The 15,175-nt window shown below is 46.1% G+C and overlaps 1 protein-coding gene across 2 annotated transcripts in view; it reads left to right on the forward strand.

The window, feature by feature from the left end:
- Window positions 1-15,175, forward strand: part of l(3)76BDm (trafficking protein particle complex subunit 8 homolog l(3)76BDm) — an 82,474-nt gene that overhangs the window by 34,080 nt on the left and 33,219 nt on the right. For both annotated transcript variants that reach the window (XM_077647841.1, XM_077647842.1), the window contains exons 13-15: window positions 42-227; window positions 6,535-6,760; window positions 11,945-12,078. In XM_077647841.1, coding sequence (XP_077503967.1) covers window positions 42-227; window positions 6,535-6,760; window positions 11,945-12,078 — 546 coding nt within the window. The remainder of the gene's footprint in view (window positions 1-41; window positions 228-6,534; window positions 6,761-11,944; window positions 12,079-15,175) is intronic.

The following is a 15,175-nucleotide window of genomic DNA, read 5'->3' on the forward strand; positions in this document are numbered from 1 at the left end:
AGTAAGTTTGGAAAATGTTGTTACGTTTCCTTTGGCTTTAGGTTTATCAGGGTCGTGGCTGGAGCCTTGCTGAAGGCCATATGCAGTTCACGATTGGACGACAGTCTGCGCAGCTGAAGCAGTTGGTTCGAGCTAGGGAAGCATTTCATCGGCTACTGGCACAGCGAAGTGCGCAAAGCCCCTCCCAGCAATTGCTCTTCCTGCGGGAGTTTCTTCTTGTGCTTAGGGTAAGCCAAAGCACTGCAAACTCTTATTCTGCTAGGTTGCTGGCCCGGCTGCAATTTTCTTCTAGGTGTGTATCAAAGACAGTCATGTTGAACATCCTTTGCGGTTCAGTCAGTAATCATTATAAATTCATGAGGAGTTGAGAACCGCTTCCCTACCACTTTTTTTTTTTTTTTTGCAATATATATGGTGCAAAATGAAAACAGATAAATGAGAATTGTAGAAACATGCACTGTTGCTGTAAAAATTAGTTGGCATTTTTGCATACAACTTCTGATCACATGCCTGGTGATGGCAGTATCACTTCTGTTCAACTAATAGGAAAATGTTCAGGTGAAGTTTCAAGTTGCCAAGCACACGCAGTGTACAGTAGTTACTGTTTTAGCTGCTAATGAATACTCTGTCATTTGTACATAAGCTTTATTTTCAGTGTCACTTTCGCTGATGAAAGCAGAGCTGCCCAAAATCATCTGTTTTGCGGCCTTTTAGATTAATAATGGGAATGATTTCATACATTTCAGTATTCTTGGTGCCTATGATGTCATCTGCAAATACATGTCCTTGTGGTCTATTTGCCGCAGTGGCTCAGTGGATTAGGTGTTCAGCTGCTGATCCCAAGGTTGCTGCTTCGACCCCGGCGGCGGTGGCCGCATTTCAGTGTAGGCGAAATGCAGCAATGTCTGTGTGCTATGCGATGTCAGCGCATGTTAAAGAACCTCAGATGGTTTAAATTAACTTGGAGTCCTTCTTTACAGCATCCTTCATAGCCCATTTGTTGTTTCGGGACAAACTCCTCCTGTCATACTGTACTGTACCGTACCGTACCGTACTGTACCATATTGTACCATGTCCATGTGTCCTAGGCCTTTGCTTTGTAGCAGGCTGTGGCTGTGTTAATTGCTATATTTTAGGCATGTGTGAATAGTGGTTTTTTGGTTCGAAAAGCAAAGTGAATAGTAATTTTCTTTGAATAATTTTGAAGCAAATATTTCTAGTACTTCTGGCTCACAAAAAAGGTTGAACAGCACAGTAGGAATTTTCAAAATCATGTATTTTTCAAACTCACAAGGCCATTACATGAAAAAAAACTAAGAGTACATTGAAGCTTTGCCACACTGATTGCAGTTTGTTCGACTTTCTGCAGTAATGGCCATTGGAAATTGGGGGAGCTGACCTAAATGTGGTGCCTATGTATGTGTGGGGTGTCAGACATATATGTGGTGTCTCCAACTGCTGCTTTAATTGTGACTGCGTCGTTGCGCAGCTGTTTCTTTTAAGCGGTGCCTCCATGACACCTGTTATACATACGCACTGCACGCCCAGTGCCACCCCACGTCAGGCATCAGAAAGGGGCACCCATCTCCATGTGTCCCATGCTAGCTCTGCTGCGTGCTCGCACCATAGTGCCTGTTTAGCGATTTTCACATTTAGAAGAGCGGCTGTGGCAGCTACATTCGGCGCATACTCATTCCACGGAAGTCAAGGGAGCTGTGCGTCCTCTGGTTAGAGAGAATTAACATAATGCGTTCCGCTTTCGCGGGGAACCACTGCGCATGCGCAGACCGCCTTGTGAACGCCACAAGGCGTCAAGCACCGGCTAGCTGTTCGTGGCCGCAGACACCACGCAGACACAGATCTGGGCATTGCGCTGTTGCCTGCTCGCGCCTCTTGCCGGGAGCATGCGCAGACACCGGCTCTAGCATACACAAGGGAGTGTAGGCAAGCGGTGCAGAGTAAAGGCTTTGGTTGCATGCGAGCCACATTGCCATACCGGGGGAGGTGCGCTGAACCGTAACCACACACAGCAAGAATTCCAGAAATATTGTTCATTCGAGGTGGAAACCTCGAGATTTCGAGTCCCAAACATTCGGATTGAATCTGATATAAAGAAATCCTTCTCTATCGAACGCCCTTACCATGAGTAGTTAAACATGTTTGAAATATGAAAATCCCAACTGAAAGTCTGGGACATAATGCCATATTTATTCTTGTAATGATCTCACCCCCATCCAACTTTCGGCGTTGAGAATTTACTTTCTTTCTTTTCTAAGCGTCAGCTTTTCTCAGCGTGTTACTCAGTTTTGCGTCATTGTTGTCGCTATCCATGGTACACACCTTGGCAGCGCACCAAGATGCTGCGCGCTGATAATATTGCGGCATGTTTATCTTCTGATGAAAATTCCTTCGGGGATGGTGCGCTCGGCGAACTTAACAGAGAGCCAAGACACTGTGCTCCCTTGTCAGGGGTGCCGGTGGCGATGGCTTGCTTGGCGCACTGCTGCATGTCCTGTTGCGCCAGCGAACACTCGAGCACTGGCGAGCTGGGTAGTAGAGTAAACCAAAACTCTTTAAAACATCCTTTACATTGAAATGCTATGGAGAAAGCACTTTGGCAAGCTCGAGATAGGGAACAAAAATAGCTAACCCCTAGCTCACTACAGCTAACACCTAGACATTTGCATTACACACTCATAATTTTCCTGCGAGTTTTTTCAACCTCGCGTAAAAAATGCGTACCTGACCTTCGGGGCCAGTGTTCAGTAGGTTCACTTTATCTCGCCACAAATGGGCGGCGCCATTGACTGTAAAAAAATTGTTGGATCACGCCGTGATAACAGCAAACACCTTTTGAAGCAAAGGATACTAAACAGCGACGCGAACGCGACTGCTGCGTGCTTTTGTTGATGATGGATAGTTGGACAGCCGGACATTCGGGCCAGCGGGTGGATGCATGCTATGAAATTTCGACTCACAAAAAAATCTGCCAACTCTCCTCTCCCCCGCGTCATGAACCCTACCCCTAAATTCATGTCAACTCTTCTGGAAAAAGTATGGGTTCATTACATGAGTAAAGGCAGTATATAGAAAGTGGGCACTGTAGTTGAGCAAAGAAAATAAATGAACATGGTGCTATGCCAGCGCAGCCACCTGCAGAGCAATGCCACTAGCACTGTGAAAATTCCTGGTGTTGCGCCGACATTTTTAGTACTTGGTATGCATGTGGGATAGTGACTTTGAAGATAAGGTGCATATGGTAGACAACTCTGGGTGCGCGTGTTGGTGAAACTGCTGGACTTCGTCGTTTTAGAATAATTCTGATTTCAGTTACTTCCTTATTTGCCGTAAAATTTTTCTCTGTATTTTTAGCAAATTCTTAGTTTTTTTGGTTAAAGCCAAACACAATTTGAAAGAATTTACATTGGATAATTGTGGTTGATGATAATGTATTGGTTTTTAGGAAATCAAAGGTGGAGTAACTGCTTCACTACTCGGTGGACACCTGAACTGTGCCATGATGGAAGTGAGGATGGAGAGCGTGAAAGAAGGAAGAGAGAGGGTGCCGCAGGTGGAGGGCTGTGGTATAATTTCGACGGCAAGGAGATCTTTAATGTGTACTAATGTTGCATAGCACGCGGGGGTGCCTTTGGTATTTCGCTTCCCTTGGAACATGGCCACCACGACCGGGATTGAACTCGCGTTATTGGGCTCTTTAGGCGAACGCCTTAATCACTGAGTCACCATGGCAAGTAGCTAGTGGTTGTTTGGTTACAGATTCTGTTCTTTTATAGCGAACTCTGATTACAGGTAGGTGCTTGGCAGTCAAAGTAGCTTTTGTCAGCCAAAAATTTCTGTGGATGTCCATAATATTGCTTGTAACCTGAGGGTAGAATTTGTGTTGTTACTGTGACAAGCCATTACAGGCACATAAACGGTCAAAACATTTAGTGCTACATTGAAACCTGGATATAACAAAATTCAGAAAACTCCGTTTTTTTTTTTTTGTTGCATGTAGGTTTTCGTTACATCCAGTTTTCACGTGAAAACTCGAAAGGACTGTAGAAAGGAAGCCAATATGAAAAATAAATGTTGATGAAATAACCGAGAAAACGTTCACAATAGACCCCTGTTACTCGGAGTCGTAAACATGGAAAAACATTTCGCGATCATGTTGGTAACGCGAGTGTGGCAACAACAGCCACAGTTTCTGGTGCAAATCGCACAACAAAAGCGCGACATCGCTACGGATGGGGCAAGGAGAGTGCTGGGAGGAGAGGGAGTCCTCTTTTCATGTACTCGTGACTTGTAAGAAAAAGAAAAAGGGAGAAAAAGAAAGTTTTGGTCTGCTTTTTCATCATTGCCTGCGGAAACTGACTGTTCGCTTCACTTTGCCGGCACTTTCTGCTGTCCCCGCTCCTACCATGCGTCTGCTGTCAGTGCCTGAATCGCTCGAGCAACCAAGCGGCGGCAATGGGTGCGCTGCTCATCCCATGCATTCTTTGCTATGTCCTGTAGTTTCGTGCTACTTTTGGACATAACTGTTATGATGCCACTTGGTGCAACGCTGCAAAAGCGAAAGCTGTGGAGACTGCTGCATTTGTCGTGACTCGTGGAAAGGTGTTGCCTGTGCTTGAATACGGTGTGTTGCGTCAATTATGTTTGCTCGTTGTGATCGTAAACGTCCTTCTCATGGCAGTTCATGTTTTATCTCATGAAATCAAACAAATTTGTAACACAGCACTAGTTAACACTTTCCTGTCCATGGGAAAACTAGTAGTTTTTGGGTAGCATAGTATTTTTTGTTGCCTTTAACAGAGCGCGCATATAGTATATAGTGTATAGTATCAAATTTTAGAGGAGGATATTCTCTTTTCATTGGTATTAGTCCCAATCAACATGTCTTTTAAGAGAATGTGGAAAAAAACAATTACGCAAATTTGTAACCAGAATGAAAAAATATAACGTCAACATTTTTCACGCAAACAAAACATAAAAAGAATTTCAGAATATACATTTTATACATGAGGGACCTTTGCAAAATTTCAGCAAGTACCAGCCTTCTGTGTGCCGAATTTCTGGAGATACATAAGAAAATGTTAACCCTAGTGAATATCGTGCCACCATGCAAAACGATTCCTTGATGTTGTGAAACACAGATTGGTTGCATATGCCTTGCAGAAAAATTTTTTTGCTGCTCAAATTTGCTTTCCTCATACCATATTTTACAGTTTCTATACTTCTCCATTCTTTGGGGCTTGTGCTGGAGACCTTGAGGTGCATCTACAGGAGGAACAACAGGGGAAACCTTGAGGTCCACAGCATGTGGCGACCCGAAGTTGTATTCTTTGTTGCTGCTGTTGCCGTCATCCAAAAGCTTCTGCGTAAATGCATCAGAATTGGTAGAAATGCACTGTTTTCTTGGAGCAATGCCACGCGCCGCTGATGTCATTATGGAAACTACAAGTGCTCATCACCTGATGCCAGAGGGGTTTCGAATACCACAGCATGGCAGAAACTGATCAGCGAAACTGAAAGAATAGTTCTACTACCCACTGGATGGTGCTAGCTGTCCAGGAGCGCTTAGAAAATCAGAAATTTTGAATTTGAAACCATCGATAGCGTGGACAGGAAAGTGTTAATGGATAGTTGGTGTGGCAAGTTCGTTACATCAAGGTCTACCTCCACTACGCCTTCGTTACATGGAGTTCGCACATACACACGGCTTAGTTAAGGCAGCTTTGGGGAATTGAGAAACTTTGTAATATCGAGGAATTCGCTACATGGAGGTTCGTTACATCTGGGTTTAACTGCACGTTAGATTCTGCATGGAGAAGCTGGTCAAGGGGAGTCTACTGTCGATCCCAGATATACCGAACGTGGATATACATGCATATCAAATTATTTATATTGAACAGTTAACATATTCTCTTGAAAATCATATGCAGAAATGTAGAGTGCATGTTCGCTAGGACGTTTACTATGTTGAATGACGTGCCATGCCCCAGCAATGAGCACTCCTCCTATTGATACTCCTGTGTTCACCTTTCACATGCGAGCAGCATCGCTGCATTGCTTCAGAGAGGAGGAAGTTCTGGCACGTCAAGAATACAGCCTTGGACACCTGCTGGCAGCACTAGCCATGCACAGACACTGTAGAACCATGCGATGAGAGCAATATGGGATGTGACTAGGTGTGAAAAGCAGAAGAGAAGTATGTCACACTGAAGGTTTCCGGTCCTTGCTTGTGGCTGGCTGTCTGTACTGGCTGGTGCCGCCCAGTGCTGACCCTGTTATTGCAATGTGTGAGGCTTGTGACCAGTGTGGTGTTGCGCATGTTTACTTCTCTATTTGTGGTGTCATGTCGCGTGATTATTGGGGCTATGGACACAAACTGTATAAGACGTGCGAATGTTTCTGTTAAATTTATCTGTGGCATATTTTATATGTCATATTATTGATATGTTACTCTGTTTCGCAACCTCCTTTCAGTTTGATATATCCAGGAATAGCATGAGTGTGCTTACTTTGCAGACGCAAGCTGGCTCTGGTCGAGTAGAGTTGCCGGTGCCACGTGTATGTGAAGGCACCATACGGTTGGTGCTGGGTGCCGAGGGGTCTCCACCTGGGGAACCATGGCTTGAGGAGGTGGCTGCGCGGGCAGCCCACGGGGGCGCTCTGCCTCTGACCTTTCGACCGCAGCTCAGTTGCCTCAGCTCTGCCACTGACAACAGTGTTCGGCCCTTGGCTGTCGTGTTTGGTATGTGCACAAACCTACATTCTTTTTGACCCTTCTCCTTTTATAGTGTACCCATGTGAACTATGTTCCTAACCAACTGCTTAATCGCCTCTTGCTTTCATTCATCTTTTATGGTAATGTTAACAGAGTTTTATATATATATTATATATCATTCCTTGGTGATAAAAATTGGGCTAGAACTAAATGCTATTCTTATTTATAATAATTGAATTTGCTCATGTTGCTACTTTCTAGTGTGCTTAGTGACTGGCTGTCTTGCTGGGAAGTACCGTATTTACACGATTGCAAGTCGACCCTTTTTTTGAAATTTAAAATTCCAAAAGGGGGGGTGGGGTTGACTTACAATCGAAACGAAACCTTGAACTGCCAATAAAAGCAAGAAAAAAAGATCTATCAGAGATGCTACTCCGAGATTACAAGTTTTTATTTGCCCTACGGCTCCAAGCATAGCATTCAGGTATTCCGCGGGCTTTTTGGCAAGGATTTTTAATTTTTTACTTTTACTGCGCACACCGTTACCCGCCGCGATGGTTCAGTGGTTAGGGCGCTCGGCTACTGATCAGGATACCCGGGTTAGAACCCGGCCGTGGCGGCAGCGTTTCGATGGAGTCGAAACGCAAAGGTGCCCATGTGCTGTGCGATGTCAGTACAGCACGTTAAAGGTCCCCAGGTGGTCGAAATTATTCCGGAGCCCTTCACTATGGCACCTCGTTCTCCCTTCCTTCTTTCACTCCCCCCTTTATCCCTTCCCTTAGGCTGGGTTTCCGCTGAGATTTGAGACAGATACTGCGCCATTTCCTTTCCCCAAAAACCAATTTCATTTCATTTCTCTCGCGGGAGTATCGATAGTTAAGGAAGGGCCGCTGTACCAATCGCGGAGCCTGCGCCAGCGCCCGGGAGTGTCGCTAGCTGATGGAAGAGTCGCTATTTCAGTTGGTTGCATAATACGGCGGCTAGACGATTATATGCGTAACGGCGGCGCTTCTGGGGAATGCCGATGTTTGCTGGAAGAGCCGACGCCCCGACACCGATCACTTTTTGTTTGGTGGTGCTTGGAGTTGGTGTGCATTTGACTCGACTGCCGGCCGCATGCTTCGCCATGAGCTCTCCAGGTTCGAAAAGCATTCAGCGCTCATTCACTGCAGCGTTCAAGAGGGAGGCCATCATTTACGCCGAAGAAACCAACAACTGTGCGGCGGGCCGCAAGTTTGACATTTCTGAACGGTTGGTGCGGGAGTGGGGGAAGCAGCGAGACAGAATTTTCGACTGCGACTCCAAGCGAAGAGGTTTCCGCGGGCCGAAGTCGGGACGCTTTCTGGAGCTGGAGGTCAAGCTTGCAGCGTATGTCACCGAAATATGATTGGTCCCTTCCAGTGACATGCGAAACGCAACAAGCCCGGGTCTTCGCTGCGGAAGCTGGGATACTCCGTACAGACTTCAAAGCCAGTAGGGTTTGGGTTTCGAAATTTATGAAGAGGGCTGGCTTCTCTCTTCGTTGGCGTACTAGTGTATGCCAAAAGCTGCCTGCTGCTTATGAAGAGAAAGTTCTCGCCTTCCATAGGCACTATCTCAAGCTCCATGACTCGCGGCAATAGCTGCTCGGCCAAATCGGCAGTGTGGACCAGACTCCTGTCTACTTCGACATGATGAGCAACACAACAGTGAGCGTGAGGGGAGCTCGCGAGGTTAAGCTTCTCACGAACGGTAATGAGAAACTTTGGTTCACTGTTTTGCTATCATGCTTGGCAGATGGCACAAAGCTCCGACCGTAGATTGTCTTCAAAAGAAAAACCATGCCAAAGGAAATGTTCCCGAAAGGTGTGATTGTGCGAGTGAATGAAAAAGGCTTTATGACGGACTACTTAGTTATTGATTGGTACTGTCTGGTGTGGCTTTTCAGGCCAGGGGCATCCCTCAGAGATCGCAATCCGAACCTCCTCGTGCTGGACTCATTTCGCGGCCATTTTACCACAAAAGTGAAGGCAGAGCTGCGAAAAGAACATACAGATATGCTGATGATTCCCGGCGGTCTGACACAGCCCGGTGGCAGCTACAGCCGCTAGACATTGGCATTAACAAGCCATTCAAGGACTTGCTCTGGCGCGAGTATAATGAGTGGTTGGCAGCGGAAGGGCGGGAACTTATTACGCCAACGAGGCGCGTGAAGAGAGCCTCCCTGGCGGCTGTGTGCGGGTGGGTGATTTCTGCTTGGGCGGCCGTACCACGCGATTTCGTGGTGCGGTCATTTAGGAAGTGCGGGCTTTCAATGGAGGACGATGTGCTGTGGGACCGCAGCGGCGACAACAACAGCAGTACCACTGAAGATGACTCAAGTGAGGATGAATAGCCCATCTATGCAATAAATGTTCGGTATTGAGCGCATCCACCGGTGTTTTTTTTTTTTTTTCGGACATGCGATTTTGGGGGGTCGACTTACATTCAAGTCGACTTACAATCGTGTAAATATGGAAGTCTGAAGTGAGCATTGCATTTCACTTTTCATGAAACCCAGCCTGACCCTACCTAAGCTAATGTTCTTGTAATTTTTCAGCCTTCTTTTCTCTGACTCTTTGCTCAGGAACTTTGGGCACTTCAAGGGCTCAGCGATGTTGTTCACATTTTGCAGTAATGGCAATAATGCCTAACGCAAAAAAAAATACACTTAACTCTTTGTTTGCGTAAGAAACATTTTAATGTCACATAAAGATTACAGTGGCACAACAGTGCAAATTTTAACTTCGTGCAGGTTGCATACACCTTGGAATTGCTGATCATACCTCTTATGGAAAGTGTTTTCCTTGGGAACTTGTGGGAGCTCCCATTTCACAGTGGTATCTCTGTGAGGGACTTCCTCTGGAGTAAAGTGTAGTATATGTCATGACCAAAGAGTCCCTCATACACCTGCTGTTTAGGAGAAGGTTGCTCATGTGTGTCCCAGTCATAATGTGAGTCAGAGAGTGGACATTTGCAAGTGTGTGCCACCAGCAGGCTTGTGGTCCAGAGGGCTCTCAGTGTGAGTGCACTCATGAGGCCAGGTGATTGGCTGTGGTTGCAGCTGCTGTCACTTGCTTTTCTCAGGACAGTGTGTAAGATGTGAGAGTTTGTGTTGAGATGGAGCTTTTAGCAGCAAAACTCGCACATTTAATGTGTGTTCATCTTGTGAAACCTGGAATTCAGGACTTAATACTAGGCAGTCCTGAACTTGGAAATTGTAACTTGCAGTGCCTGAATGGGTTACGGAACACAGCAAAGAAGCAATCTGTGGGCTCTCCTCGCTGCAGTGTACTCTGCTGAAAGTAGTAACTTTTGTAATTTCTTTTGCAAGGTGCACACAGTGCAGCACCAGCTCTCTTGATGACCACATATGACAGGGTCTTTGGATTTTGCACTGCTACGATGACAAAACACAGCAAGATGGTGGTTTGATAGCCTGCAAAAGTGTGCATATTTGCATCTCTTTACTGGCAGTGTTAATGCATTCAACAAAGTCATAATCTTTGACCAACATAATTCACATTGGCCACTCCCACAGGCTTGTACATGTGAATTGTCCAAGTGAGTACAATGTCAGCATGCCAATGAGGACTACCTGAATTTTGTGCTTGGTAGCCTCAACAACAAAGGTGATATCAACTGGATCCCACTTATGAAACCGTATTCATGAGGAGCCAGAAATGAGACCACTCACTAATGGCTGGACTCCAAATAAACTTCTTTTATTTGGCAACCCTGAACTGAATCTAGCTTGGCAGCAAAAGCAGTGGTGCTTCTCACTGTAGTGTTTTTTTGTGCTATGTGTAAAAAAAGAAAACACAGTTACCGACTTTAAGCGGAACAGTACAAACTCGTTATGCCTATTGATTTGGGTTGATGTTAGTGCTGTCACTCAGATGATATTCTGTTCTTTTTCCATAGTTTTTGTGGGTCAGCAATCCAAGCGGCATATGAATTGCACTTGCAGCACTTGTAACTGCTCACCTTATTGCAGAGGTTACTGGTAGGCAATTATTTAATGGGCTTAGAAACATATGATGATGATGATGATGAATTTTTATGCCGCAAGGGCATCTGTGGCCAAAAAGCGCCATGTCTCAAGATATTTTTCTTCTACTAAAGGTGGGGTCACAGACCCATTTCCCAAACATTTCACCCTAAATAAGCCGAGCACCAGACCAGGGGAAAGCTTGTACCCATTGTATCACTGGTGGGTACTCGGCGGCACTGGGGACCGAACCCCGCACCTCCCGCATGTGAGGCGGGTAAGAAACAATATACCCTGAGGTGCTACAGGGTTGTACGAATATTCGAATGCTGCGTTCAGCATATCGAATAATATGCTGAATGAATTAAATAGTGCATGTTCAAAATTATTTGAAATGAAACCAAGCGGTTCCCATGTTTTGAATAGCTTTTGAATAATTGGCATGACATTCGAATAGGGCACACCACAACATTTTTGATGGCTGTTTCAAAAACTGAGCCCACTCCAACACCGCACACCATGCTGCGGTGATCAGGCAATGCAGGAAGGAGGGTTCAGCCCCTAATGCACTTCATTCGTGTAGTGTAATTCATGGTGCTCGTACATATGGCCTTCAAGATTGGGTGACGCGACTGTGTTTAGCCAGGTTTAGCAAAGCGTGCCTTTGTCTGATTTGGAGACCATGGCTCAAGCTCTTTTCCCTCTCATCAATTCAGATTTGGAGCTAGTTTGTTTGCTGTCATCTTCAGTAGTGAAAGGTGATTTTCTGGTGCTTTATGACATGCTGGTGATAGTTAATATACAGACTTCATGTTGTGTATCCCTTAGTGAAGATCAGTGTTGCATTTTTTGACAGCTACAGCTTTAACTCCATGCTTTATACTGCTGCTGCTAGTGCTTCACTGTTTTGAATGGATCTTGCTAAGTATGGATGTGCACACAAGTAACAAATAATCACACAAATGATAATTTATATCGATCTGATTCCTTCACTGTTCGATTCATATTTGATTCAGTTTTTACTACACTATCCATATTCAATTCGGTAGCAAAGCCAGTCTATTTGTATTTGATTCGGTTTCGAAAAAGTACTACTTGCACACCTGTATTTGCGACACATTCATGCTTGGCTTTAGGGATGGCTGGGGAGAAGGCTGCTGTGAGTTCACTTTGCAAGTTGTGTTGAACCAATTACGTTTCAGAACCAATCACGGTTGAGATGGAGCTGCATAATCCTCTGCAGATAGCCCTGCAACTAACCAACATGCATCTTCTGTGGACCTTTACTCCTTTGGATGATAGCGGTGTCGTCAGCAATGATGGTGACACAGTGCAAGTGAGTATAAGGCATGCTTTCTTTTTAGTGACTAGTTGCATTCACTGGACCTGTCATCGCATGTTATGTACATTTAAGTGCAGAAAAGGATTGAGTTTACATGAAATTCAAATTAAGTATTCCAGCTTAGCACTGAAACATTTTAAAAGGAAACCGAAGTGGAATACTAAATCAGGCTACGTTTATAGGCTAGCGTCTCGTGATAGCAAATATGTAGGGGTGTCTGAATATTTTAATCTTAAATACTAATCGAATATCTTTCATATTCAAGATTTCTTGAAGATCATATACTGTGTAGACTCTCACATTCAGCCGTGTCAAAGCCGCAGTATCTGGGCAAATTATTCAATGATCGAGTTTAAAGGGACACTGAGGAGAAATTGAAGTTGGCTTGTATCGATAGAATACCAGCTCCTGATCACGAAAACGACGCTCTTACTGAAAACAAAGCTCTTGTAAGGTAGAAAATAGCAAGAACCAAAATACAGGTATCGCTGCCACAGGCCAATCTCGCAAGTACAAGCGTGGTGACGTCTTAGGACAAGAGACGCCACCTTGGAGGAATTTTTGTTCCTATATGGGGCCGTGAATCTCTGAGGCTGACAAAGGAAGGTTGCGCGATTCAATATTGAAGTAAGTTTTGTTTTAAAACTGATAGTGCACTTTTTTTCACACAAGGAAGGCAGACAAAAGACAACCCGAATGTTGGAAGCAAAGAAAACCGATGTTTGGCAGTGCCAGAGGAAGCCAGGAGAGTTTCGATTTGTTATGGCGCTTCGCATCTATGAGCTTTACGTGCCCCATGGTTTTGTTTTTGACGCGCCTCGATATACAAGTGCCGAACAGCAGAGGAACTCCAAGTGCCGCTTCAAGTGCTAATTAACCTTTGAAGGAGCCTGTGAAGGCTGGTCAGATGATCGCCACGAAAAACTATGATGACACGATGGTCGGTGATCGTACAAGGCAGTTCGCAGTATATAGAGCACGTGTGTCTTCGCACGCTCGCCCTGCGAAACATTCCCGGCTGTGCCAGTCAACTTCAAACTACTTAACGGAAATCGTTTATTAGGGACGGGAGACACGGCAGTTAAGAAAAATTTCTGATGGCCTAGCTTTGCTAGACCAGGATATACGTTGCGATAGTGCGGAGATTTCTGCATCGGAAGAGTGCATTCACTAGATGCGCCTTTATTGGTGGTTTTACCTTGAGCCGTCGTGGCGGAGTGGTAGCGCTTCCGCCTCAAACGCCAAACGCCCTGGTTCAATTCTTAGCATCGGCATAAGATTTTTTTTTATTCAGTGGGTGGGCAGGGGATTTCAGTGGCTCCCATAGATGCCGCCACCGAATACGTTGGTTAGCGGTTAAGTGCAGGCTCTGTTAAGGCGCGTTTATGCTCCGGCGTAACGCGCGCGTGCGCGCTGCACGGCGACATTACGTCGGCCAAAGCGAGACCCTCTATACTCCAACTGCTCTTGACCGCCGACGCGTTCGGCGGCTTCGGCGCACTCTGACCGCACTGGCGGAGACTTGGAGCATGTCTCTATTTCGCGCCGAATGCGCCAGCCGCCGCCGGCCCGGCCAGACTGATTCGGCTCCGCGGCGAGGTGCGCGTTGTGACGTAATTCAATAGCTTCGGCATTTGGGCGGAGCTGTTCTTTTTGAGCTCTCAGCTAATTTAATCCATTCACAGTACACATCTGAAGGTACATGCAAGTGGGCGAGAGAGCCCGATCCAGTGGACTCGTTGGATCTAGCGGAAGCCGTTGAAGCGTCGTGCGTCGGCTTTAGTTTCAAGCCGCCAACTTTAAACGTGACCGCCCTTGAGCACTCATCCGTTTTTGTTGCAAAAAAAATAAATAACTTGGCCCTTGCAACCATGGGAGACCTTGACGCCGCCTGCTGCACTGTGCAACCATGCCGTTCAAGGAATCACAATCCGTTGGCCCCAAAGCCTTGGCCAGGCTCCGATGGGCGCAACGCGCCGACCTTGTCCTGACCCCTCGTGACTCCCCGCACTGGGGTTATGATATTTAGTTTGCAACGGCTGCTCATGGCGGAAGGGGGAAACGACCCGCCGGCGCCTAACCTAACCGTGCTCCCTCAAAAGCATCGCACGCTCTGTGGGGCTGAGGTCGCTGAAATGCAGGCCGGAGTTTTTGCGAGAACTACGTCGTCGGGTTCGGGAACGGGATCCATCGTAACGCTGGCAAGACGCCAGTGCAAACGTAAACGAAGCGACGGTACCGACCCCCGATAGGTGCCTTCAACGTGCGGCGGCGGTAGCCTTCATTTCGGCAGCTGCTAGACCGCACCGTTGGCCACCAAAAATCACAGAGTCTGCGTTTACGTCACGTTTCACGTCACTCCGTCCTATGACATCATAAGAGTTCCCCATGACGTCATAAGAGTTCTTGAGTTTGAATGGGAGCGGCGGGAAAAACTTTTTTAACTTCGAATCCAAATTTCTTTGAAAAAGATGCATTTTTCGCTCCCGGACAAGCGGCAACAAAGCCATGAAATGCCGAACTATCAGATTTTGACAGTTGTCTATCGCATGGGCCGATCACATATGGACACTGCTAGGCTTGACCTCATGTGAAATTCAGAAAGTGGTTTTTTCCCACATGTGCATCTGATGAGAACAATAAGGCCGACCACCTGCGCAGCCGATAGCCGCTGCCCCGGGCTAGCATGAAGGTCAGAAAAGCGAAACCTAAACTATGGTACCATATTAAAATGAAGCAAGTGGTACTATTCACGGAAACGGGGCCGTCCGTTTTTTATCACGCCTGCCACTGTGCGCACATCAGAGGTGCACTGAACTCTGCAGCATGAAATTCAGGTTTGAGTAGGGCTATTTTGAGAATCGCTTGCCGTGTCGGTGTTCCTGTGTATGGCCTCTGTTCAAATTATCCGGTGTGAGACTTGTAGCATTCAGTGGACTTACATGGGCATTGGCCAGGGCTGCACTGGCAGTTAGGATTATGCAGATTTCCAAAGTGACAGGGGTCAAATTAACAAGCTTGTACTATACAAATGTGGCTTCACATGCAGATGTCATGGGCAAGCGCACGATTAGCAATGGAGAACCCTGTT

The sequence above is a fragment of the Amblyomma americanum genome, chromosome 1, assembly GCF_052857255.1.
Source record: "Amblyomma americanum isolate KBUSLIRL-KWMA chromosome 1, ASM5285725v1, whole genome shotgun sequence".
NCBI classification, from domain to species: domain Eukaryota; kingdom Metazoa; phylum Arthropoda; class Arachnida; order Ixodida; family Ixodidae; genus Amblyomma; species Amblyomma americanum.